Source organism: Bos grunniens, chromosome 23 (genome assembly GCF_055505025.1).
Source record: "Bos grunniens cultivar Pamir isolate PY7600 chromosome 23, Bosgru_T2T1.0, whole genome shotgun sequence".
Lineage (NCBI taxonomy): Eukaryota > Metazoa > Chordata > Mammalia > Artiodactyla > Bovidae > Bos > Bos grunniens.
Window position 1 is genome coordinate 7,990,178 of NC_141187.1, and position 27,583 is coordinate 8,017,760.

General features: G+C 46.0%; 1 protein-coding gene across 3 annotated transcripts in view; it reads right to left on the minus strand.

The window, feature by feature from the left end:
* Positions 1 to 27,583, minus strand: part of LRRC1 (leucine rich repeat containing 1) — a 135,605-nt gene that overhangs the window by 71,984 nt on the left and 36,038 nt on the right. For all 3 annotated transcript variants that reach the window (XM_086371053.1, XM_086371055.1, XM_086371054.1), the window contains exon 2: positions 13,284 to 13,401. In XM_086371053.1, the coding sequence (XP_086227179.1) occupies positions 13,284 to 13,401 (118 nt within the window). The remainder of the gene's footprint in view (positions 1 to 13,283; positions 13,402 to 27,583) is intronic.

A 27,583-nucleotide genomic window follows, 5' to 3' on the forward strand; every position in this document is an offset into this window, starting at 1 on the left:
CAGGCAACACACCAATCTTTTGCCAAAACAGCACAACAATGACCTCAGAAGGATGGCTTCAGAGCTTCCCAAGAAAGGCCTGCTCCCCCTTAGTAGCTGATGTTCCCTTTCTGGACACAAAAGACATACAAGCCACCTCTCACAGTGGACCATGTCTGCTGGTGGCTGAATTCATTCACCGGGCAGAATTTCATGAGTTTAAATCTCTTAGGATAACTTCTTCCTCTTTTCATCTCCAAATGCGAAGAGTACTTAGTCCTAATATCGTCTCTATTCTTTCTCTCAAAACAGACTAAAACTATCAGCCTTACCTTTATCATGCTCAATGTTCCCCAGAATAATTAAAAGTGCCACCCCTCTGGGCTTCTTACTGAAGCTCCATCCCTTACTAGAAATATGACTTGGAGGCACATCACAGCTTCTTCAGTCCCCAGCTTCCTCATCAGTCATCCTGAGATGCTGCTGATCAGCTCGCAAGACTGGTGTGTTGATTAGATAAATCGCAGGTGTGATGAGACAGCACTTGCCTAGCATAAAGCACACAGTATCTAGACGTCACTTCAGGAAGAAACCTCCCCTACCTGCATCACGGCAGCCTTCAGACCTGCCGGGGTCCTTGCTCTTGCCCTGCATTCTTAGTCTCACGACGCCAGTGCAGACCCTCACGGTGTGAAGCGAAGGACAACGATAGGGCTAATGCCAGCAGCCGACCGTGTTCACTGCACACAAGGCACTGTTTTAAGTCCTCTGCTTGTATAGCCTCTTTTAAGAGTCATCATACCATCTCACAGACGAAGAAACCGAGAAAGACAGAACTGAAGCAACTCGTCCAAGATGGTGATTCCTGTCCTGAAAACCTTTCAGGATTCCATGTTGCCTAAAGCAAGTACTTCAAACATCCCTCAAATGTAAAGTGTATTTTCAAAATACACTTTAAACCAGTTTCTAAAAATTCAAATTTTAAAATAATCATGTGTACTTCCGTAGGTTTTATGCTAACTCGTAGCAAATGGGTGGGCACCCACCGGGTTGATCTGTCTCTGAGTTTACACATTTTTGTGCAGATGTCGGGAGGAGTCTACCCTTCTTCTTTGGGGGCATACACCTGAATTTTCTACAAATGGGTCACTCACTGGAAGACTGTGACAGTGCAACAGAATTGAGTGTGTGTGTTTACTAGGCTTCCGTGTGATCAGTGACATGTTGTTTAGTCATTAAGTCATGTCTGACTCTTTTGCAACCCCATGGACTATAGCCCCCCAGGCTCTTCTGTCCATGGGATCTCCCAGACAAGAGCACCGGAGTGGGTAGCCATTTTCTTCTCCAGGGGCTCTTCCCAACCCAGAGACTGAACCTACATCTCCTGCACTGGCAGGCAGACTGTTTACCACTGAGCCACCATATAAAACCATACCATTCCAGGATTCAATTAAATGCAAGTTGCGGCAGCTACTGCTCCTGCCTTACCAACAGCTGGTTTCCCTTCTTCTTGTGTAAACAGCTAACTACACTTCCAAGCTCCATTCAGTTAAGTTGTGGACATAAAACTGGCCAACAGAACATGGATGGGGATAAAGTAGGCCATTTCTCAACATAGCCCACAAAATTAACCCAGGCACAAACCCCATCTCCCCCTCCCATTGGGGGCCACTAGAAGGAAAATGTGCATCCAAGAAGGAAAAGCCAGATCCCTAAATATATAGAGCAGAGCCTCTTACCCCCCACCTCCCCATTCCATGACCCCCCAGCACATGCGCACGCGCACGCACACACGCACACACACACACACAGGACTGTAGCTGACAGACTGACCGGCAAGTCTCTCATTCTGTTGAGCCCTTGAGATTTCTGCATTTTGTAGCAATAGTCAGTCTCTCTTGACTAATGCACAGAGCTGAGCATAGTCAGAGCAAACCCTTTACAACACAGCAGTGGTCAGCCATACACTGAATCTCGGGACAATTCAGGTAGCTGTAGTTCTTACTATATGCACCAGGCATGTCTCTGATCTTGAGAATGTCTCTGATTTATTTGGCCACGCAGTTTGTGGGTCTTAGTTCCCTGCCCAGGGACTGAACCCAGGCCCACAGCAGTGAAAGCTCCAAGTCCTAACCACTGGACAACCAGGGAATTCCCTCTTCTCTGATCTTTGATGAATTTAAAAATTTTCAGTGAATATCCACTAGGCAAGCACTGAGATATTTGCAATTTTAATGATACCATTGACTCTGTGAATATATAACAAACATTTGAAAATTTTTTTCCAACCAACAACTCAGCTGAGGTTATCCACTTATTAACTCCCTCCAAATTTGCAACTAAAGTATTAGAACTGTTAAAGACTGCATGATTTCAACTTCAAACCAAAAATCTCCATTGTTCTCTCAAGTCTCTTTCGAATTAGTTATACTGTAACTGACACCTCGGAGAAGGCAATGGCACCCCACTCCAATACTCTTGCCTGGAAAATCCCATGGACAGAGGAGCCTGGTAGGCTGCAGTCCATCAGGTCGCTAAGAGTCAGACATGACTGAGCGACTTCACTTTCACTTTTCACTTTCATGCATCAGAGAAGGAAATGGCAACCCACTCCAGTGTCTTGCCTGGAGAATCCCAGGGACGGGGGAGCCTGGTGGGCTGCCGTCTATGGGGTTGCACAGAGTTGGACACGACTGAAGCGACTTAACAGCAGCAGCAGCAGCAGCAGCAACTGACACCTCTCTGCATGCAGTGAGCACTGTATTTATATAACAATGTAAGTCATTAATGTTGAATTCCTTACATATGTCTGTTGTGCCTGTAGAATTACCTCCTTAAGGGACAGAAGACTTCAGCAAAGAGCCTTACACAAACACAGTAAGTACTCAAAAATGTTGCTTGAATAAAAAATAACAATAATTATGGGCTATAGTTGATAATCATAAGCATTTAAAAAAAAAAGGCCTGGGTCCATGGGTTTTTCAAACTAAAAAGATTTAAGAATCACAATTTATTATTAGCTTTGAGCAGGTACATATTCAATGCATACAAAGCCAATTTAAAATCCACACCATTTCTATATGCAATCTAGTTTCAGTTCTCAGTTCTGCTCCTCATTCCCTCTTTCCTCCTAGGACTCCTCATCCGTTTCTAAGATGCATTTTTTCTGGCTTAATAAGCTCAGAGCACTGTTTGTGGTCATGGCAACACATGGTTGTCGTCATCCTGATGGAGAGAGGCCATCCAGCCCTCAGCTGCCTGAAGGCTCAGCATCTCCTGGCTCAAGCCTCATTCACACGACAAAACAGGTGACCTGAGAGAGGGCTGTCAGGACCCGAGTGACCAGAACAGGAAGGTCCGAGAGGAGGCGCTGTCGTTGCTGCACAGAGACGGGTCTGAACCTCGGCGGCACCGCCCGGGGTCCGCCACTCCCGGGTCTCCCCGCCTCTCCTAGCCCTGCTACCCCCAGAGTCCAATGGCGACGGCAGTGGCTCTGAGGGAGCAGCCTCAGGTCAGTAAAAAAAAAAAAAAGAAAAGAAAAACAGGTGACCTCAAAATCAAAAATGAGGCCCTGTGGCCACTCACCCTCAACCACTTTTAGAGCTGGAAACTGTCAACCCAGCACCGACATAAACTGTCTGATTAGAAAGGGAGCAGAGGCTAGCATCCCACTTTTTTTTTTTGAAGTATAGTTGATTTGTGATCATTTGTGATCATTTCTGCCATACAGCAAAGTGACTCAGTTATACATATCTACACATTCTTTGTCATATCTTTTCCATTATGGTTTATCACAGGATATTGAATAGAGTTCCCTCTGCATACAGCAGGACCTTGTTATTTATCCATTCTATATATAATAGCCTCTCCTTCATGAACACAGCCCTTGTCATGGTGAAGGGGCTTGCGTAACCCAGTGAAGCTACGAGCCATCCCATGCAGGGCCACCCAAGACGGATAGGTCATAGTGAAGAGTTCTGAAAAAACATGGTCCAGGAGAGGACGGAATAGCAAACCACTCCAGTATTCTTGCCACGAGAGCCCCATGAACAATATGTAAAGGCAAAAAGATATGACATCAGAAGATGAAACGCCCAGGTCATTAGGTGTCCCATATGCTACTGAGGAACAGTAGAGAAATAGCTCCAGAGAGAATGAACAGGCTGGGCCAAAGCAGAAACAACGCCCAGCTGTGGATGTGTCTGGTGGTAAAAGTAAAGCCTGATCTTTAAAGAACAATATTGCATAGCAACCTGGAACGTTAGGTCCATGAATCAAGGCAAACTGGATGTAGTCAAGAAGGAGATGGCGAGAGTGAATGTCAACATCTTAGTAATCAGTGAACTAAATGGACAGGAATGAGCGAATTTTATTCAGGTGACCATTGTATCTACTACTGTGAGGGCAAGAATTCTTCATAATAGCCCTCATAATCAACAAAAGAGTCTAAATGCAGTACTTGGTTGCAATCTCAAAAAACAATGGAATGGTCTTGATTTGTTTCCAAGGCAAACCATTCAATATCACAGTAATCCAAGTCTATGCCCCAACCACCAATGCCTAAGAAGCTGAAGTTGAATGGTTCTGTGAAGACCTACAACACCTTCTAGAACTAACACCAAAAAAAAAAAAAAGATGCCCTTTTTATCATGGGGATTGGAATGCAAAAGTAGGAAGTCAAGAGAGACCTGGATAACCCACAAGTTTGGCCTTTGAGTACAAAATGAAGCAGGGTGAAGGCTAACAGAGCTTTATCAAGAGAAGGCACTGGTCATGGCAAACACCCTCTTCCAACAACACAAGAGAAGACTCTACACATGGACATCACCAGATGGCCAATACCAAAATCAGACTGATTGTATTCTTTGCAGCCAAAGATGGAGAAGCTCTATAAAGTCAGCAAAAACAAGACCTGGAGCTGACGGTGGCTCAGGTCATGAGCTCCTTACTGCAAAATTCACACTTATATTGAAGGAAGTAGGGAAAACCACTAAGCCATTCAGGTAAGACCTAAATCAAACCCCTTATACAGTGGAGGTGACCAACAGATTCCCTGTCACAGGATGCTGAGCAGAGCTCCCCGCGTGGCAAGTAGGACCTTGTTGTTCATCCATTCTACGTGCAACAGTTGCATCTCCGCATCCCACACTCCCAGCCCATCCCCTCCCCTCCGTCCTCCCCTTAGCAACCACCCGTCTGTTCCCTACGTCCGCGAGTCTGCTTCCATTTCATAGGTAAGTTCCTTTGTGTCATATTTTAGATTCCACATGTAAGTGATATCATATGCTACTTGTCTTTTCTGGCCTACTTCTTTTAGTACCATCATCTCTAGGTCCATCCATGTGGCTACAAATGGCATTATTTCATTTTTTTCATGGCTGAGTAATATACCATTTTACATACGCGCATCTTTATCCATTCATTTATCGATGGGCAGTTTAGGCTGCTTCTTGCCATTGTGAATAGTGCTGCTATCAACACTGGGGTGCATGTATCTTTTCCAATTAGAGTTTTCTTCGGATATATGCCCAGGGTTTCGTTTTATTTCAGGAGAAACCACTACAATTGTATATCTTCAATTTAGCCCACTCTGTGTAAATCTAACACTGTTCTGGAAAATTCATCCCCCAGCACAGAGCAGCACAGGACTGAGTGAATAAACTGAATGGGGGAGATGTGGAGAGGGGATGAGGATGAGAGTCTCTAAGCATTTCGAGAACCCAGGATAGACTGAAGAGCATAGTAACCTAAAAGATACATTCAAAGGTGTTGACTTCAAACTCAGGGGGCACCTTCTCTATTACGAACCTAATAATTAAAGAGAGAGAGAGAGAGAGAGGAAGTTATATAAACCTACAACTTACTGAGAACAATCACAATTTTTCTGAAAAGAAGAAAACAACCATATGAGTTAATAAAGTAACAAAGTAATAAAGTAACAACTCTTTTGGGCTTCCCTTGTAGCTCAGCTGGTAAAGAATGGAGAGACCCCAGTTCAATCCCTGGGTTGGGAAGATCCCTTGGAGAAGGGAAAGGCAACCCACTCCAGTATTCTGGCCTAGAGAAGTCCACGGACTGTATAGCCCATGTGGTCGCAAAGAGTCAGACGTGACTGAGTGACTTTCACTTACTTACTTACTTAACAACTCTTCTATGGTTTTTGAAATTGCAACCTGAGGCAGATTTTGATTCCTATAAAACTGTCCTGGTTTATTTACCTAAGGTGGCTGTTTTTGAAAACCAATCCACTTGAGGACGTGAAACCACTGGTCTGTGGATCACAAACCAACAAATTCTTAAAGAGCTGCAAAATCATTTTGAGCAGAAGCACTACTTCCAAACTTCCCTTCAAATTCAATAATTTGATAAAATACCACTGATGTTTCTCTATGGCACAAAAGAAAAGGGACAAAGGATCTTTTGCAACGTTTGCAAGGTTTATTCCAACTTTCAGTGTTTACAATGATTCCCATACACACTCACATCTAAACAAGGCTTCCCAGGGCTTCCTTGATAGTCCAGGGGTTAAGAATCCACCTTCCAACACAGGGGACAGGGGTTCAATCCGTCGTTCGGGAATTAAGATCCCACAACATGCAGAACAACTAAGCCCGATTCCACAACTACTGAGCCACACGCAACAAAGAAAGATTGGTATGACACAACGAAGACTCTGCAACAAACACCCCACGTGCGGTAACTGAGACCCGACACAGCCAAATCAATAGACAGACTGTCCGTTTTAATTTTAAAAATATACAAGGTTCCCCAAAAAGAGTCTTTGTGGCATGGAAGGGTGATTAGAAAACAGATGCCAAATTTTCTTTCCATATTCACTTTGAAAATAAGTACTATTATCAGGATTTAAAATGTGAGTAGAAGACAATAATATATATATATTTTTTTGTGAACCCCTCTTCCTAACAAAAGGTAAAAAGACAGAGGAAGGGCTTGCGGCAGGAACGTGGCAGCACCCGCACAGACAGCAACAGCAGGCCTGTCGCTCTGCACCTGTGGCACAGGGGCTCCACGGGCGTCTCCCCCAGGGGAGTCTCCTGGTCCGTTTTCACAGTGACTGGGATGAAGAAACGCTCTGACCAATAGCGTGGCTGAAGTCTAGCAGTGGAGCAGGGCTCCAAGCCCGGTCCCGAACTAGGCAGCGGCAGACGGGGGAAATGGCCTGGCTGTGGCAAGTCTAAAGTCTGCATGGGCAGTGGCCTCTGCCAAACTTGGGCTGTGGACATATGTAGTCATTACCCCCAAAGGGCCAACTGTTCATCACTGAGAAGGGACTTCTAGGCACATGGGATGCCTTGCTTGCCAGAAAGAGCTTTTTGCAGGGCTCACTGAGAAACACCAAGACTTGATGTCACCAGGTCATTCCAGCAGGCTTCAAAACTGGCCTCAGATGTCATTAAACAAGCCCGCAGCCGCCGACCACGGGCTGTGACCCCCGTCTTGCAGCTGGACAGAGGGCAACTAACCCCAGCACTTAGCACACGTCCAGCTCTTGACTTTGTGGGACGAGGATCCTGCTGGTGGATTGGATCAACTGCTGCTGCTAAGTCACGTCAGTCATGTCCAACTCTGTGCGACCCCATGGACTGCAGCCCACCAGGCTCCTCCATCCATGGGATTCTCCAGGCAAGAGCGCCGGAGTGGGCTGCCACTGCCTTCTCCGTTGGATCAGCTATCCCTCTGCCAAGTGTGAAGTGCCGTCCTGGTGCCAGTGAGAGTTTGCATTAAACCTACCTTTTAGTTTCCTGTTCATTCAAATTTGCAAAGGAATTCTCCAGGATGTGGGGTCTCTGGCCATGTTTGTTCCACACACAGCATTATTTGCCCCATAAATGAAAGAAACTCAAACCCTCACTGGCTGTGTGCATAATAACAGCATTTCCTCAACTTCATCTACCCCTGTTCTACTTTTATGATCTGTGCCATCCTGGTGGAGCACCTGTGTTCTTTATTATTTACTTCATTCTTTTAAGTTAACTTTTTTGAGTAAGACTTACTTTTAAAATCACTAACATGAATGAAAGTGAAAGTCACTCAGTCGTGTCCAACTTTTTGTGACCCCATGGACTATACAGACCCTGGAATTCTCCCAGTCAGAATACAGAAGTGGGTAGCCGATCCCTTCTCCAGGGGATCTTTCCAACCCAGGGATCAAACCCAGGTATCCCACATTGCAGGCAGATTCTTTATCAGCTGAACCACCAGGGAAGAAAGCTATTATCATCAACAGACATAAAAGATAAATATAACAATCAATACAATATAGCTATTAAGTTTTACAGGAAGCAACCTAAAGAGAGTAAAAAAAAAAAAAAAAGTTTAATGAAAAGGAAAAAGTTTAACTCCTCACTCTGATCCAATATTAAAAACTGCTCTTTTGCAGTGCCACTTAAAATCGTCTCTAGCAGTGCTGGTGGCACAGGCCTTACATTTGTGGGGGGAAAAACTGAACTAAATAGATAATGATACAGTACTGTGATGTAAGTCAAATTACAGCATGGACTATAAAATGTGAATTGCTAACCCTCTGGGCAAGATTCATGATGCATTAAGAAAGTCTGTCCCCGATTCGTGGACAGTGAGACGGAATAGTGCCTTTTCTCACGTATCCAGAAAGCATTCGCCTCCAACCACTAAGAATTGGTGAACAGAGAAAACACATATAAAGTCCAGGCAGGAAAGTGTAGCGTGGTCTTCACTACAGGAAACCGCACCAGACCTTAACTTGAAACCTATAGCGCTGGTCCCCTCCCTTGAGCAAGGGAACATCAGCAAAGGGCTCGTTTTGCTCCTGGAATCAAAGCCAACTTGTTCAGTCAGCTCTAGCATCTCACCCTTTAGCCAGGAGGTTAAACCCTGAAGGTTTCCCACCTTCCACACGGGGAAGGTGTGGGGTCGACAGAAGCTAAGTGAATTTGTGCTGAAAGCCACAGGAAGCTGCTGAGGGGATGTTAGGAGAAAGCCGGGGAGTGGGGACAGCCAAAACCCCACCCTCGGTGTGTCTGGCATCCCTTTGGGGCTTCTGAACAATGCAGCATCCCCAGACCCACCCCAGACCGCCTGCATCAGAATCCACATTTTAACAAAACCCTGCGGTTAATCCATGGCACATTCAAGCCTGACGAGCACTGATCCAAAGGGCCTCAGGGGTCTGACACCACCCTCTCCGGTGCCTCCGTCCACGGTCAGTGATGCTCTCTGGACAGTCAGAGACTGAGGACGCCAGGAAAGGTTCTACCCTGACAGTGGTCAGCGCCAGCCACAGCCATGCGACAGCTCAGGGACACAGAGGACCCTGATCACTGGGTGGGCCACCTCTGCGGGGGCTACAGGAGCCTAGTTTCACATGGGCCCCCAGACACAAGCCCCAAACCCTTACAAAAGCCCGCATCTGCAAAAAGTGGGGGTCCCCACGTGGCCTCTCAGGCTGCAGACTCTACCACTTTGATTGACCTGCCTAGGAAATTCACACTCATGGGATTTGATCAGCCAGAAAAAATGAGAGGAGACACGGGCAGATTTGCCTGGTCTGGAAACAGCTCAAGACCCAAGATCCCGCTGGTGATGGTAAAACCGTGACCCTTCTCCGCTCTGTCATCTGTGCAGCTTTTTCACCACCACAAAAAAGCCTCCTCCACGACCTCCCATTGTGCACACGTGCGCACACACGAACATGTGCACACACCAGAGCAAGCCTCTGCCGTTAGGAGAAGCAGGCGGTTAAGTCCCCCAGCATTCCCACAAGAGCCTGATAAAAAGGGGGCAGACCTGCAGGATCCATCACCAAAGTCCAGACCTGCAGGAGGGAAGGTTCTCCCTGGGAAAGCAAACACTGGGACCTGACTGGGCTTCAGTGACAGCTCATGTCCTCCTATCCACGCTGGAAGGTATAAATGGGTGCATGAGGAGAGGCACGTAGCCCTTCTTTCTTCCTCTGAATGTTTCAAAAGACACAGCTGATGTGGGAACCAGTACAACTGGCCCCTGACAACACTGAATTCATACGGAGCACGTCTTCCCACAAGAGTCAGTAACAGGACTGCAACCTTCCAGCTCGGTTTTTTCCTCAGCTCCCAAGTAATTGAAGCCAATAGGTCTCCTCTTTCTCGAGGATTTCTGGACCCCTGCTTCTTTTTCTTCTTAACGCCAATTTCAAAAAGGCTATCTGATTTCTTTGGGTTGTGTGATTTCAGCGGTCATTTTTCAAAGTCGCTGCAGAGTTCACAGCCATCCAGTCTTTACCGCTGAGAGCACAGCTGAGACGAGAGAGAGCAGTTTCTATACATGCACCTCAGGCAGGGGAGAACCGGACCTCAGACGGGCAGGATGCCGGACTTCAGACAGGCGGGTGCCGGACCTTAGGCAGGCGAGATGCAGGACCTCAGATGGGGCGGGTGCCAGACCTCAGACGTCGGGGTATGCCGGATCTCAGACGGTGGCGGATGCCCAGCCTCAGACGGGGAGATGCCGGACCTCAGACCCGGGGATGCCGGACCTCAGACGCGGGGGATGCCAGACCTCAGAATGGTGGGGGATGCCGGGCCTCAGACGGGGGATGCCGGACCTCAGACAGGCGGGATGCCAGACCTCAGACCGGGGGATGCCGGACCTCAGACGGGGGATGCCGGACCTCAGACAGTGGGGAATGCCGGATCTCAGACCAGGGGATGCCGGACCTCAGACCCGGGGATGCCGGACCTCAGACGCGGGGGATGCCAGACCTCAGAATGGTGGGGGATGCCGGGCCTCAGACGGGGGATGCCGGACCTCAGACAGGCGGGATGCCAGACCTCAGACCGGGGGATGCCGGACCTCAGACAGGGGGGATGCCGGACCTCAGACAGTGGGGAATGCCGGATCTCAGACAGTGGGGAATGCCGGACCTCAGACCGGGGTGATATCGGACCTCAGACCGGGGAGATGCCGGACCTCAGACGGGGGGGATGCCGGACTTCAGACGGGGCGGATGCCGGACCTCAGACGCGGGGGATGCCGGACCTCAGATGGGGCGATGCCGGACCTCAGACGGGGGGGATGCCGGACCTCAGACGGGGGTGATGCCGGACCTCAGACGGGGGAGATGCCGGACCTCAGACTGGGGAGATGCCGGACCTCAGACGCGGGGATGCCGGACCTCAGACGGGGCGATGCCGGACCTCAGACGGGGGGGATGCCAGACCTCAGACGGGGGGGATGCCGGACCTCAGACGGGGGTGATGCCAGACCTCAGACAGGGGAGATGCCGGACCTCAGACTGGGGGGGATGCCGGACCTCAGACGGGGGAGATGCCTGACCTCAGACGCGGGGGATGCCGGACCTCAGACGGGGCGATGCCGGACCTCAGACGGGGGGGATGCCGGACCTCAGACGGGGGGGATGCCAGACCTCAGACCGGGGGGGATGCCGGACCTCAGACAGGGGGGATGCCGGACCTCAGACAGGGGGGGATGCCGGACCTCAGACAGTAGGGAATGCTAGATCTCAGACCGGGGGATGCCGGACCTCAGACGGGGGGATGCCGGACCTCAGACCGGGGGATGCCTGACCTCAGACCCGGGAGATATCTGACCTCAGACCAGGGAGATGCCGGACCTCAGACGCGGGGCGGGGGGGGGGGGGGGGGGGGGAGTAGGGAGGGGGGAATGCCGGAGGTCCCCCCCGCTGCACAGCAGTGTAAGGGGAGGCTGACTGTGCTCTGCACTGCCGCCCACCCCTGCTGCAGGACAGCCAGTGTCTAGGGCAGCCAGTGACCTGGAGCTGGGGCTAACGGCTGCCTTAGAAAGATGCACTGGGTCAACCAGGCCTCACTCAGTAATGGCCGTCAGATGCGGCCACAAGGGCAGAAGACCACAACAGACAGACTGAAGAGGCTGGTGGTGAGACAGCAGGTCAGCGTGGAGGGAGGAACAGACCACCCACAGACAGAAGAGAGGCCGCGAAAGCCCTAGCGTAGTGTCGGGTGTGGGCCCCAGCGCAACGCTCAGAACGCCAGCTCCACCCCCATTCTCACCACCAAATCCCTTTTACCTGAGGAGAGCCGACTCCCCTGCAACCAAAGAAGACAAACAAGCCCCCCAAGTAATTTTTTCACTTTCTGTAGTACTTTCAAGGGAAGAAATAATTCTCATGACAAACAAAAGCAGACACTATGACAAGAGCATATGACTTGGCCTAAAGACAGTTTCCAATTACCGGATCTGAGAGGGAGTGGCAATTTAAAAGGTGGGGGGTGGGGGGGAGAGGGGAAAGCATTGTTTTCTTCACATTTTCAATGAAGTACTGATTATCACTGCTGCCTTATAACAAGGACCCACAGGAAAATACTATATCCAGAGCTGGGGGCTTCTGCAGAGGACACCACACTGAAAGAGCCAGACCTGAGGGTCATTGAGAAGGAACCTACAGAGTCTTGTACGAAAGCAAAACAAAACACAAAGCAGGCGTGCAATAGGTGAGGCAGAACAGACTATCGCTGTTATAAACAGAGCACATGTGGGCTTATCCTCAGGACATTAGACCAGAGTCCTCGCAAGAACAGAATGCCACCGCTAAAGACAGGGTCCCTGGGAGCTGCCACTTTACCTTGAGGTAATTAATCAAACATGTTCCAGCAAGCCACGGGACCAGTCTACCCTGGGAATGCTCCAAGGCTACAAGACGCAAGGTGAAACCAGGTACCCATTTAAAAGCGAAAGGTTAAACACGATGTAAACACCCTGTCAGGCCGTTCCATTAAAAGGAGGCAACATCACAATGGAATCTGAAAATCAAAATAAACTCACAAACACGCCACACAAATTCAAGTGGGCAGGCCTACCTAGGGCGCAGTCAGAAATAAATAAGACTGACAGAAATGCCTGAAATGGCAGGCAGGTCCATTCACTGCAGCAGAAAGGCAGGTTCTCAGGGGAGCAGCTGAGGGGCCGGGCCACCGCCAGGAGAGACCAGCCCTTCCCCAAGCAAGGCTCCCACCACAGCAGCCCCCAGAGGTCTGGACAAGTGACCACGCTCCCAGCCCTCAGTGTCTCCTCCCATCAAATGAGGGGACAGCTGCCGAGTTCTCAGGCCCCTCTCCACCGCTGTGAATCAGGGTGAACTGACTGGAAGAAAATCAGCACCTAAAATTTGTTTTGTGGCAAACTATTCAATAATGGAAGTAATTTCATCCCAAACATATACATAGCTTTCTTCCTGAACATTCATCCAGCCACATTTACTCAAAATTGCGAACATCAGCATTGGAAGAGACAAACGGACGGTTCACGTGGAACCATTTTCTTCTTACCATTCCGGGACACGTCGAGCTCCACCAGCTGCATGAAGTTGGCTATTTCTGGAGGGAGTCGCTGGATCTCGTTATCACTCAGTCCAAGCTTTCGTAACTTGACTAGCTGGAAAAATTGCTGAAAGACAAAACAGGTTTATGTAGGTCTCACAGATATTTGCAATGCAAACTTTTTCCCCAATATGAAATGTAAAACAGTATGTCTTCTAGGGTCTTCCCTGGGGGCTCAGCGGTAAAGAATCTGCCTGCCATTGCAGGAGATGCGGGTTTGAGCCCTGATCCAGGAAGATCCCACATGCCGTGGAGCAACAAAGCCCGTGCTCCACAACTACTGAGCCTGTGCTTGAGAGCCCGGGAGCCACAAGTACTGAGCCCACGCGCCGCAGCTACTGAAGCCTGGGCACCCTAGAGCCCACACTCTGCAACAAGAGAAGCTGCCACAATGAGAAGCCCACGCACCACAGCCAGAAAACAGCCCCCACTTGCCGCAACTAGAGAAAAGCCCACGCAGCAAATAAAGACCCAGCACAACCAAAGATAAAATAATAAAATGTTTTTAAATGTCTTTTAAAAATTATCAAGGACTGCACCAATATCACTTTCCTGATCTTCATATTGTACCACAGTCATGCGACGACGTAACCGCTGGGGTAAACGAGGTACACAAGACATTTCTGTGCACAAGCAACACTTATTTCAAAATTAAAAAATTTTCACAATGAACAAGTAACTCAGTAAGAATAGTAATGCCTCCTTTACAGTATCCAGTAGGTGGTCACATTTTCTACTTACAGAAACTGGTATGAAACCTTCTATGTTAAGTAAAGATATTTGAAAATTAGAATAAAATATTTCTTAAACATTTCAAAAGAAATTCCTTGCATCAGAAAATATATAAATATCCCACAAGTGTGTGTAGGAGAAAAGGAAATATTTTTGGTCAATCTAAAAAAGAGCCTGCACTGGATCCTTGCCTTAAACATGGCACATAAGGCAAATGCCTTCTGCCCCACACCCTTTAAAAACTGTACTAAAATAGCATTAAAGGAATTTATAGGGAGATGGACATAGACATAAAAATACAAAATAAAGGGATGAAGACAATTCAAGATGAGAGGGGATGAAAAGCAAACTAGACATGTGACAAAATCCTTGAAGCAAGGAAACAGATGAATAAATGGCAGTGAATAAAAGAGTCAAAACAAAGCTGAACTTTAAGCCTGTGGAGTGAGTAGCCTGTGGAGATTAGGTATAGGTATCTCTGAAGGAAGGGGCTTCCCTGAGAGCTCAGTTGGTAAAGTATCTGCCTGTACTGTAGGAGACCCCGGGTTCGATTCCTGGGTTGGGAAGATCCACCAGAGAAGGGACAGGCTACCTACTCCAGTATTTTCAGGCTTCCTTTGTGGCTCAGCTGGTAAAGAATCCGCCTGCAACGTGGGAGACCTTGGTTAAATCCCTGTGTTGGGAAGATCCCCTGGAGACAGGAACAGCTACCCACCCCAGTATTCTGGCCTGGAGAATTCCATGGACTGTATAGTCCACAGGGTCATAAAGAGTCAGACACGACTGAGCGACTTTCACTTTGGATATAAAGACCATTAAGTCCCCACAGCCCCTCCTCTGGCTTGCACAACTAAGCAGGGGACTGGAAATTTCCTCCAGAAGAGCTGACTCTAAGACCAGCTAAAATCAGGGATGAGGCACGCAACCAGAAACAGGGAAGGGGGTCAGAGCCTGCTCCATGAGATCTACTCCCTTCTCCCTGCAGCTGGGCTTCTCAGCAAGAAAACAGACTAACAGACACAGATTATACAAGAGGGAAGCCCCAGGTTATAAGCCCCATTCAGGCACTCAGAGCTTCAGTTCTCTTTTTTAATTCAGGTGCCTGAATCTCATTTAAACAAAGCCAAGGTTCTTCAGACACGGATAAATAAGACGAGGTGAAACGGCCATAAAATAAGAAGAAATAAACCCTAAGAAATTAAAAATTAGTGCAGCATCAAGAATCCAACAAAAGAGATGAAAAATAAAGCTAGAAATCTCCCAGAAGGGACAATAGAAAGACAAAGAGATGGAGAGACAGAATAGGGAAAAAAAAAAAGGAAAATTAGAGGATAAGGTTGCGAGGTACTAGATCCAATGAACAGATATGCCAAAGATAGAAACTTACAGACCGCAGAGTATAAGTTTCCAGGTTAAAAAGGCCCACCATGTGGCCAGTTACACGAATGAAACAAAACATATAGGAATACCAAAGAATATGATAAAAGTTCGTAACTCCAGAAATAAGATGATTCTAAAAGCTTCCAGAGGCTGAAGGGTGGAGAGAAGGGGAAGAGGGCAATAACAAAGGACTGGGACTCAGAAATGGCACTGGACTCAACAGCAACCTTGAAAGTAAGAAGGCAACAGAGCAGTGCCTTCAAAATTCCAAGAAAACATTTCCAACCCACTCACATACCCAGCCAGACTATCGATCAGGTATGATGAATGAATAAAAGACATTCTCAGACATACATGGTCTCAAAAGAGTTATCTTCCTTGCACCTTTCCCAAGAATCCATCAAAATGTGGAAGCAAATCTAAAAGGAGGAAGATCTGAGATTCAGAAACCAGAGAATCAGCCAAACAGAAGGAGACAGAGGCTGAAACAGTGAAGGCATTTCAAGACGGCAGCCAAGCAGCAGGTCCCGAGAGCAGCCAGTTTACACTGAAGAAAATACCAGGGCTCTCAGAGGAGAGCTTGGAAAAAAAAAAAGACACATGTGAGGGATTATCTGACATGTCTGGAAGTATCAGGAAATTTACTTGGTGACAAATTAGAAAATGAAATAGAGAAAACAAAGCAAGCAAAAAAAGGAAGGAGTTATTAATTCCAGAAAAAAAAATACAGCGTAAAAGAAGATATATAGTCAAAATACAAGATTTGATTATGAACAATATTTATGCAGTCATAATATTTTAATATTTATAAATTGTTAAAAACAAATTTTACATTATGTCAATATTGAGAGGATAGGAAAGAAACCATAAGTGCTAAAGACTCATCTTCCACAGAAGGAGATCAGTAAACAACTAAATAGTATTGGGTAAAAATCAAACTGTAAAAGCAAGCCATTTAGCAATGTGGAAGCAAATGTTAACAGAAATCCCAGATCTGGGGGTTCTCAAAAGCAAGACACTGGAGTGGCGGAGGGGAGGACAAGAGATTTATGGGATTTTTAAAAAATTATTTGCATATATTACCTTGCTAAAAATAGAAATTGAATTTACAAAAGAAAACATCTCCACCAAGACAACAGGGTACTCCAAATGATAGTTGTGAAGGCTGCCAACATTTAATAAGCTTCGTCAGTTTTTTCCTTTAGTAAAAGGGATTGTAACTTACATAATCAAAAAGAAGGCATCATCTTTTGGAAATCAATGGGGCAATACAAAACATAAAAAGTTTTCAAGTCCACTGACATCGTAACAACACTTTTGGGCATCTGTTCTAGTAACATAATTGAAAATAAGAAAAAGCAGCTATGGTACACAGTATGTTTCTGCATTCTTATCACTAGAAATGAAAAGCATATCAAATAAGAGAAATGACTAGCATGTTATTAAGAACTCAATATTAAGCAACCAAAGATTACTATAAACACCAGAGAACTTCAAAGAGATTGACGATGCAAATATAATTTTAAAAGAAGACAAAATAGCAGGTACACTATGGAAAAGCACATGTACCTGTTGAGAAGAGAACATAGCGGGGAAAGTTACGCCAAGAGACAAGGGAAATGCATGAACAATTTTATTTTTTAACAAAAAAGATACTTTAATATGAACTACGAATCTCATCAAATGAATGCTACCAATCAGCTATATATAATAATGAGCATGCTCAACAAAAGGACTAATCCTTTCGAGTTCTTCAATCATAGGGCTGAAATTTAATTTCTTAAGGAAAGATTTGGAAATTTCTTTATGTGGGTTATACTAAAGCATTAGCTGACACAAAAGCCATTCAAAAGAGTCACATTTGAATAACAGAGCTTATGCCAGTTGTTCAAAAGAGTCTGACAGTTTCATAATGCATCGATGTGCTTACTCAGGCATGAAAAGCTCACTTTGTTTTCCAGGAAAGCTACAGCTCAAAGGCCATCACCTAATCCATACATTCGAGGACCGTTCAGAAATAATACAAGAAACCAAGTCAACCAGGGACTTAAATCATCAGTGGATAATAAGCTAGTTTTATGCCTGTGGAAATGACAAGCTTCGAATCCCAATGTTCAACAGAAATTCCTAATCCTAACTTTAAATCCTAATTTCAAGCAAGCAAATTTAAGTTGTTTTGCATGTTAAAAACATCCTCAAAAAGGACCTGTCACAAATACTACTTTATTCAACTGGGGACACACAGACCAGATAGAGAAACAGCCCTATCCAACAGCATCCCACAATGAAAACAGCGATTCCTCAATCCTTCCCTCATTATCCTGAGGGGACCCTAATTTGGCATTCAAATGCTTTAAATCAACTACATTCTGTAAGAGAGACACAATATCACTAAGACTGCTTAAATCTTCAAGTGTTGCACTTGCAGACAGTCACGGAGGAAAACTCCAAAACTGTATAAACCCTTCTGCCTTCTCTGGGATGAGCCAGGGCCCACAGGAACAATTCCCACGGCAGTCTTGGCAGGGCGCCTGGGCAGGGCGATCGCGTGACGGGGCACACAGACACCATTCTTCAACCGCACCATGTTGATTACAGCACCCTGGCCCACACCGAGCACATTCTGTACAGTTACATGCAAAGAAACCCAAATTGCCTTGGCCTGCGTTGCCACACCACAGTCTTCTTATAGCCACCATTGTTTTTAGTAGATACAGAGTCTTTAATTTGGTTGAACAGAATGTTTCTTTTTCCCATTCTCCATTTCTAACGAGATTCTTTTCCCTTCTCTTGATAAAGTGTTAGTTCCTCTCCCTTCTTAGGAAATCTGAGTCTTAAGAGAGCTGCATCCTTTGCTATCACCATATGGCCAAGGATCAACAGTCTCCCCAAACTTCCCCATAAGGTGGGGAAAAGATGAACCATTGTTGCAGACTCACCTGGGGAGGACAGCATAAAGAATGGGATTAACCTCCTGAAAAGCTGTCTGACTCTGAGCTGTCAGGATACCAGATGAACTCACAGACTTCCTTCTGGGCAGCTTCTAGCCCTTCAGCTGTGCTTCCCTGGTGGCTCAGGTGGTAAACAATCTGCCTGCAATGTGGGAGACCTGGGTTCGATCCCTGGATCGGGAAGATCCCCTGGAGAAGGAAATGGCAACCCACTCCAGTATTCTTGCCTGGAGAATCCCATGGACAGAGGAGCCTGTCGGTCTACAGTCCATGGGGTCGCGAAGAGTTGAACACGACTGAGTGACTGCTTTCACTTTTCAACCCCTCAACTAAACGCTGACCCCTTCCCACCCTACCTAAGTCTCATCACATCCCTGTCCCCAAAGACCTGAACTGCCTTTGTGGTCAACCAGCTTGGCAAAGATATTGTAAACCAGTGGTTCTAATCTCCAGGTGAGAATAATCATGTTACAGTATCTATCATTTTTATCACCTGGCCATGTTCTTCACTATGAGACTTATAAAAAGTGATCATGACTTTATTACCCAGGTAGATTCTTCTAGGTATGTACTTTGCATACTTGTTGAAAAAAAAATTCACATATTATTCTAGTATATTTTACATATTTGAATGTGCTTGACAGAATTATTCATAATTGCCAAAAACTGTAAATAACCCAAATATCCATCAATAGTACATCTGACAGAAATATATTCTTACAATGAAATTTTTCATGGCAATGAAAATGAACACTTGCTCTTGGAGTACAGAGAAATCTAGAAATAATATTCAGCAAATAAAATCAGACACAAAAGAAGGCACACTATATTACTCCGTTTATATAATGTAGAAAAATCACCAAAACTAAACTTCTTTGTTTAGAGATGCATACAGAGGTGGTAAAAACTATTTTTGAAAAAGGCAAAGAGGTGATCAGTATTCAATCAAGTTAGCGGCTTCTTCCAGTCATGAGGGAAACATGATCAGGAAGGGCATGAGATGGGCTTCAGGAGTCCTGCCAATTCTAAACCTTCTAACCTGACTGCTAGTCACAGGTTTTCATTTTATAATTTGTTGTGAGCTGTATATTTATGCTTTTGTGCACTATTAATATGTGTGTTTTATTTCACAATAAGAGAAGTTTTAAAAGTTTTAAACTATTGATTAATCAGAAAGAAAAATGCCAATTAGGACCAATGACATCAAATGCCTCACCCTGACAGAGGTGATGGTAATGAAAAGCAATGGCATCACGTCTGCAGGAGGAGAAACAAAAAGGCCAACAGCAACCAAAACAACAACGTTAGAATGACCACGCTGCAGCCATTAACCGTCACCCTTTATTTACTGTGGGATTCTCTGTGCTCAGCAGTGAGCCAAAGACTCCACTCGGGTCATACCCTGTAGTCATCTCAACACTGCTACAGAGCTAACATCTATGTAGAACGGTCACTGCTGCACAACAAACCATCTCAAACTCGGTGACTCAAAAGCAACACGATTTCTTGAAATTTCTCACATTTCTGTGGGCCTGCTGTTTTCGCTTGAGCTCACTCATGCAGCTTCACTCAGCGAGCGGGTCAGAGGGGCGGGAAGACCACCACCCCAGCCTCAGCTCATGGTTCGCTACTTGTGCCAACACCCAGCAGGAGCTCCTCTGCTCTCCACAGGCCTCGTTCCTTTGCCATATGATCCAGTGGCTCTCAGACCAGCGTTCAAAAGGGGCAAAGAGTCCGGGAGGACTCTCAGAGCCGAAACCTTGAAATCTGCACCATGTCACTTCTGCCATAGTGAGGGGAATGGGGAAATAAGTCTCCACTGGTAGATGGAAAGAGCAGCAAAAATCACACTGAAAAGAGGCCTGGAAGGGGTGAAATCTGGTAGATTAAATGGTCTACTATAAAATGAGGTAGGGGCCTCAGAGGTACCACAGAAGACCACATATAAAAACCAGACAGACTATTCTATAAAACTCTATGATTCACCACAGAGTAACGATTTTTCCAAAGGAAACCTAAACAAAAAATGTAATAATATACTGGATAAACTTTGGCTAAGACATGACTTTTAACACACGAGAAAGTTAAAGGGAAAAGACTCAAGAAATATTCACAGAAGAATAAAAAGATCCATTAGCTAAAGTAGAGAATTCAAAGGATCATATCTCACATCCAGAATTTGAATTTGAAAGGGTTTCAGCAAACACTCAAAAATAAGAACTGCTGATGAAACAAGTGTTAACAAGATACTTTTTCTACTGTGTTTTGGTAAAGAGGTGTGGAATGGGAATGTCCCCAGGGGAATCACTTGACTTCCCTGGTCCTCTGTTTCTGTAAAAAATAAGCATTAAATGATCGAAGGGCTCTTTTTAGTTCTAAAAATGTTAGAACTGCATTTCAAAATACCTTCAATGTACCATAAAAACATAACAATCCTATTAGCCCACAATATAACAAGCATGCACTTAAAAATGAATAAAATTACAGAAAGTAGATTAGTGGTTGCCTAGGAAACAGGAGATCCAACCAGTCCATTCTGAAGGAGATCAGCCCTGGGTGTTCTTTGGAAGGAATGATGCTAAAGCTGAAACTCTAGTACTTTGGCCACCTCATGCGAAGAGTTGACTCATTGGAAAAGACTGTGATGATGGGAGGGATTGGGGGCAGGAGGAGAAGGGGACGACAGAGGATGGGATGGCTGGATGGCATCACCGACTCAATGGACATGAGTTTGGGTAGACTCCAGGAGTTGGTGATGGACCGGGAGGCCCGGCGTGCTGCGGTTCATGACTGCGGTTCTGACTGCGGTCACAGTCAGACACGACTGAGCGACTGAACTGAACTGAACTGAACCGAGGCTAGGTATACACACTTTTTTATTTAAGTGAAGTGTGGTTGATTTACAATGTTGTGTCAATTCCTCATGTACAGCAAAATGACTCAGTTACACACACACATTCATGTTCTTTTTCGGATTAGTTTCCATTCTAGTTATTTATTAAAAGATTCTGAATACAGTCCCAGCGCTAAACAGTAGGTCTCTGTTGTTTATCTAGTTTCTGTAGTTTGTATCTGCTGATCCCAAACTCCTAATCTGTGCCTCCTCACCACCCTACTTTCCCTGTTAGTAACTGTAAATTTGTGTTGTGTATGTGAGTCTGTTTTTGTTATATAAATCAAGTTCAACTGTCTCGTCTTCTTAGATTTCACATATAAGAAACACCATGTCTCTTTCTCTGTCTGACTTCACTTCTGTGATCTCTAGGTCAGTCCATGCTGTTATAGTGGCATTATTTCCGTTTTTATGGCTGCGTACTATGCCACTTTATACACGCACCACACCTCCTTTATCCAGTCATCTGTAGATGGGCATTTAGGTTGTTCCATGTCTTGGCTATTGTAAGAAGTGCTGCTGTGACCATGGGGGTACGTGTATCTTTTCAAATTAGAGTTTTCCTGGACATTTTTATTTCACTGGGCTTCCCAGGTGGCTCAGTGGTAAAGAATTTGCCTGCCAATGCAGGACCCACAGCAGATGCAGGCTCAATCCCTGGGTCAGGAAGATATCATGGAGAAGGAAAGGGCAACCTACTCCAGAATTCCTGCCAAGAGAATCCCATGGACAGAGGAGCCTGGAGGCCTGCAGACCATGGGGTCGCAGAGGGCTGAGCAGCTGCGCACTTGGTTTAACTGCATTGCTACACGTGCCAGCGAGGGAAAGTTTTTCATCTCCAGTTCACTGATGAGGAAACAGATTTTGGCAACACTGCACAGCTCCCAGATGCCACTACCACTTAATAACATTCTTTCAGGAAAATTCCAAGGCACACCCACGTTGGAGGATCACAGGATAATAAATTCTCAGGTAACCGGCAAACAAAAAACATCTGTGAAGCTATATTTTAACGAGCAAAGTGAAACAAAGTCCCGGGAAGTGGGAACCAGGGCTAGGTCGCACTACAATGCTGCCAGTGCTGTGGGGAAAGAAAAGAACACGCTGAGGGGCCCGCATGGCAGTCCAGGCTCAGAGACCAGGTGTGAAGGGGAAGAAGTCCAGGCAGGTAAGAGAGTATCTTCTGGAGGCACCTGGTCCTGGAAGGCTAACTCCAGATAAAGCCTAAGGCCAGGGGAAAGGCTGAAAGACAGGAAACCAGTACACAGAACTGGGACCAGTTCAGTTCAGTCGCTCGGTCCTGTCTGACTCTTTGCGACCCCATGGACTGCAGCACGCCAGGCCTCCCTGTCCATCACCAACTCCCAGTGCTTGTTCAAACTCATGTCCATCAAGCCGGTGATGCCATCCAACCATCTCGTCCCGTTGTCCCCTTCTCCTCCCGCCTTCGTACAAGTCTACAATACGTCAGAGCAAAAGGGACATGTCCATAAAGAAAAAGCTTGGTCTACTTTTGGAGGTAAAGGAGGAAACATCCCCCGCAGCAGGGCAGCCCTGGCAGATTTCAAAAAAGACTTCCCACACTGTTCAACTGGCAATTCGAACTCTCTGAATGATTTTCAGATAGACATACGATGAAATTCAAAAGAGAGTCAAGAATTTAGAACGCTGATTCACAAAATGGGAAGCTGATGTCCACATCCCACTGTCTGGACAGTGCACAGATGATAAACATGAAATGACATAAAAGGTTCAGTCCCTCCAATAACACTAGCTGCCCTCTCTATAATGGGAAGCGGGAGAAACCTATTTCCCTGCTCACTGATTCGTCCATAAGACAAATAAGTGGAACAGACCACAGAAAAAAGTCTCCTGTTCTAAAACACAATGTTTTAATCAGTTCCTGACTGAGCAGCACAGGTCCACGTTCTTCAGGCAACAAAGAAAAGAATGCATGTTCTTCTCCTTGAGTGGCCCCAGAAGGTCACAGGCAAATCAAAGTTCAGACAAGCAAACGAGCTTCCCACTAAGAGCCGGCATGTGTAAGTGAGTGCTTACAACAAAGGTGTTTACTCTGCTTGGAATATTTCTCTTTCCAATTTTTCTGTCTCTGGTCTCTACTAACCATTTTACCCTCTCTTATTTGATAACAAATTTTCACAGTTTCATGGTGCTTTCATTACATTATCAAGCTGGCGTCATGAATGAACAATAAGGAGGATACGAATGCTTCAAGGGTGCTGCTGCTGCTAAGTCGCTTCAGTCATGTCCGACTCTGTGCGACCCCATAAACGGCAGCCCACCAGGCTTCCCCGTCCCTGGGATTCTCCAGGCAAGAACACTGGAGTGGGTTGCCATTTCCTTCTCCAATGCATGAAAGTGAAAAGTGAAAGTGAAGTCACTCAGTCATGTCCGACTCTTAGCGACCCAATGGACTGCAGCCCACCAGGCTCCTCTGTCCATGGGATTTTCCAGGCAAGAGTACTGCAGTGGGGTGCCATTGCCTTCTCCACTCAAGGGTGCACCCTCAGTAATTAAAATAGCTCAGGTGTGAATCACTGTGAGAATCATAAAACCGGGAATGCTTCATTTATGGTGCTATGATCAGAAGTCTGTGGATGAGGATGGGAGAGGTATTGGCAACGGTTTGGAGACAAAAAACATTCATTGAAAGTACGAGGTTCTCCTGTGCCGAGAACCTGAGTGAGGGGAAAGCCGTGGGCACTGGTGGGCAGGCTGGTGGCACAGAGAGAAGAGAGACAGATGTGGACTGAGCAGGAGAGGCCCAGAGTGGGAGGATCGGATATCACAGCAATAAAGAGATGTCAACCTGAAACCTAGCAAAGGGGAAGGATTAAATACAGGCTGGTCAAGTAATAAGTTACTGCATGACCACTAAAAATGTTTCTAGAGAATCTTTAATAATATGGTAAATCCGTGTGTTCTAGGATTATGAAAAAAATGCAAAAGTATATAAAGAGTATAATGCCTGTTATGCTAAAAGAGTAATGCTGGGACTTACTTGGTGGCACAGCGGGATGAGAATCTGCCTGCCAACGCAGGGGACGTGGGTTCGATCCCTGGTCAGGGAAGACTCCACACACCAAGGAGCAGCGAAGCCTGTGGACCGCCACTGCCGAGCCCGCGAGCTGGGGCCGGCAAGCCGCAGCTACTGAGCTCAAGCGCTGAACCGCCAAAGCTGGCGCACCCGGAGCGTGCTCCACAGTGAGAGAAGTCACCGCCGTGAAAGGCTCCACAGTGAGGAGCAGCCTCTGCTCGCCCCAATTAGAGACAGCACACGCGGAGCCACAAGGACCCAACGCAGCCAAAAATAAACGACCAATTTTTTTAATGCAATACTAATTTCAGGGGAAAAAAACTACTTTAAAAAGTTAAATCTGAGAAAAAATAATTTTAATTCAATGAATAAGGATCACTTGGCTGTGGGGTACCGATGTTTTGTACCATAAAAATCCAAAGCCTATTTATCTGAAGGAAGAGTTGATTTTCCTTTAAACTTGAACTGACTTCAAGCAAAACTTGAAGGGAAGGCGCTAAGACCAGCTTACGCACCAAAAAACAGCTCTTCCAACAAGAAGTCAAACAGATAAGCAATTCAGATTATTAAACCGGTCTCATATTTTGACACAGGATTTTGAATAAGGTTGAATTTTTCACACATTGTACTCAGGAAGGCATTACGTGACTCAAGTGGAATAAAATCCTGTTTGGGGGACGTTTTGTCTTGGATTCAATACAACTCTTCCAAGCTAACAACAGGAGCAGGCACTACACGGAACCCACGCACAGGGTTCTCAAGTGGAGGAAAAGACGTCAACAGACGCAGTCCTTACTCTCAGGACACGCCCAGGAGTTGACACAAATAGTAGTTAAAACACAAGGGGGAAAGTGGAATAAGTGAGGCTCAAAATACTGTGAAAGGATAATAAATGTCTTATCTTTAGCTACACCTGATACGCTTCTTTAGGTTAAATTAAAAAATCAGGCTATTTCATGGTCAATCACGCCATACCAGTAAGATCAGTTTCCAATGAGACACCACTTAAGAATGGGTTATTCAGAAAAACGATTAGGAAAACTTCCTAAATTTTCTCAAGAAATATATCAACATTTGGATCAATGCTCTGCGTTCTTCCAGGCTCAATTAAGAAAAGATACAGGCAACGCTAATGAATGCCCATCCTGGATGAACAGAATTCTGCCAACTGCCAACTCGCTGATGTTTTCCACCTCCTGAAGTAATAAACTGAGAGCACCCCAGCCAAGGGTTGATCTTTCCGGATAGCAAGCAAGAACTGGAGGAATCCGGTCACTGATGAATTAATAACACACTATTAACTCTGAGTTACCAGTTCACAGTCACTCAAAACTCTGGGGAAGAGTCTCTTTTGCTAACCACAAAGCTCATCAATACCTCTGTGGCTTGATATCTTTAGAATAATGACAGGCCTAATTTGTGAGCCTTCTTCTATATAATCTGAACGAATCAGACTGTATTGCATCATTTCCCCTGAATATCCAGCAGCGGTCCCAGTGAAATCACACCACCAACTCCACGGTGTCCCAAACCAGCCCGGGTCCCGAGGCAGAGGAAGTGTCCGTTAGAGAAACCTCACAAAGACTCCAAGCCCTTCCACATGGGAACTTTTATTTGGAGATACTTCACTGTGAAATCAGTCATTGTGTGACTTTTTGTTACAACAGGCGCAAAATATAATTGTTCACATGAATGTCAGTATAAAACCATGTCTTGGATTTGAGACGTGTGAGGGTCAGCACAGCACATCCTGGGCTACTGGGAACTACTTGCTGAGTGCCCTTCATGCCATGCTGACCTTCAACTGAGAAAGGGAGCCCTTGGTTTGGTCTCTGGTTAGCAGGAAAGCCTGTGTTTGATCCGATGTTGACAAGGGGTTGAGGGGGCTGTTGGGATACCCAAAGGAGGAGATGCACTGAAAAAGTGCATAGAAAATTTGATTACACAGGAGGAATTTTTAAATGTCCATCAATGTGACTGGAAATAAATCAAAACAGAAGAATGGTCCCTAACTTTCTAAGGTGACACGTAACGGCAGTTTCAGTGCACACTGCTGCTGCTGCTGCTGCTGCAGTTGTGTCCAACTCTCTGCGACCCCATAGACGGCAGCCCACCAGGCTTCCCCATCCCCAGGATTCTCCAGGCAAGAACACTGGAGTGGGTTGCCATTTCCTTCTCCAATGCATGAAAGTGAAAAATGAAAGTGAAGTCGCTCAGTAGTGCACGACTCTTCGCGACCCCATGGACTACAGCCCACCAGGCTCCTCCATCCATGGGATTTTCCAGGCAAGAGTACACTAATTATAAGTAAAGAGGTAAGAAAAGGACTTTGTCTCTTATCCTCAAAAACACTGGAGATGATCACACTGTTGTAAGCCACTATCGAGAGATTTCTGGGGTTGTGGGGGGAACCAGTGAATTTGACAGACGCCCAGAATCCATATTTTACAAGCTGCTGCAGGGCTCACCCCTGCAAACATTTTCTAATATATTCTAAATACACAGGAGCTATTAACATGTACTTTAGCATGTCTGTAATCACAATTCAAGACTAAAATTTCATAATTCAGGAACTTCAGTATAAGCGTCTCGCTCTGCCTAGATAGGTTCAGGTTCCCAAGTGCGTCTAGCTCCTGTGAGAGCGGCCTGGTGTCTTCAAAGGAGATCCTCTCTTGTGTTCAAACTTCTCACACACATTAAATGCACTCTGCTTCCTACTGGCTGCCCCGACAGCTAAGTGAGAAGCAAGATGGAAAAAACCAAGAGCAGATTCCCTAGCAACTCCCAAACAGTTACGAAAAAACACGATGGTGCTCCTGCCCGTCCCCGCGTTTCAGCACCACAAACTGAACAGATACTAAATTCCAGTGTTAATCCAGATGAAGAACCACAAACACAAGACCTAATTTTGAAAACTTTCTGAATCGCCCTACCCCAGAAAACACTCGGCCCACGGTCTCCATCTAAGTAAACGCTTTGTGTGGGGAGAGGGCAGGCAGAGCTCTCTCCCAGCCACTTCTTCAGGCTGTGCTTTACAACATGCTTTAGACTTCATTTCTACTGTTTGCCAGCAACCTTGGTCAGAGGCCACGCGATGTGCCTGGCACTGGCCCAACCTCGGGACATACAGCGGGGCTAGGGGTACCCAGGCCCCCCACCACCACCACCCACTCCATTCACTCAGCCCAACAGTTAAGGACTTGGTTCTTCTGTTGCCACCAAGCTCTGCAGAGAG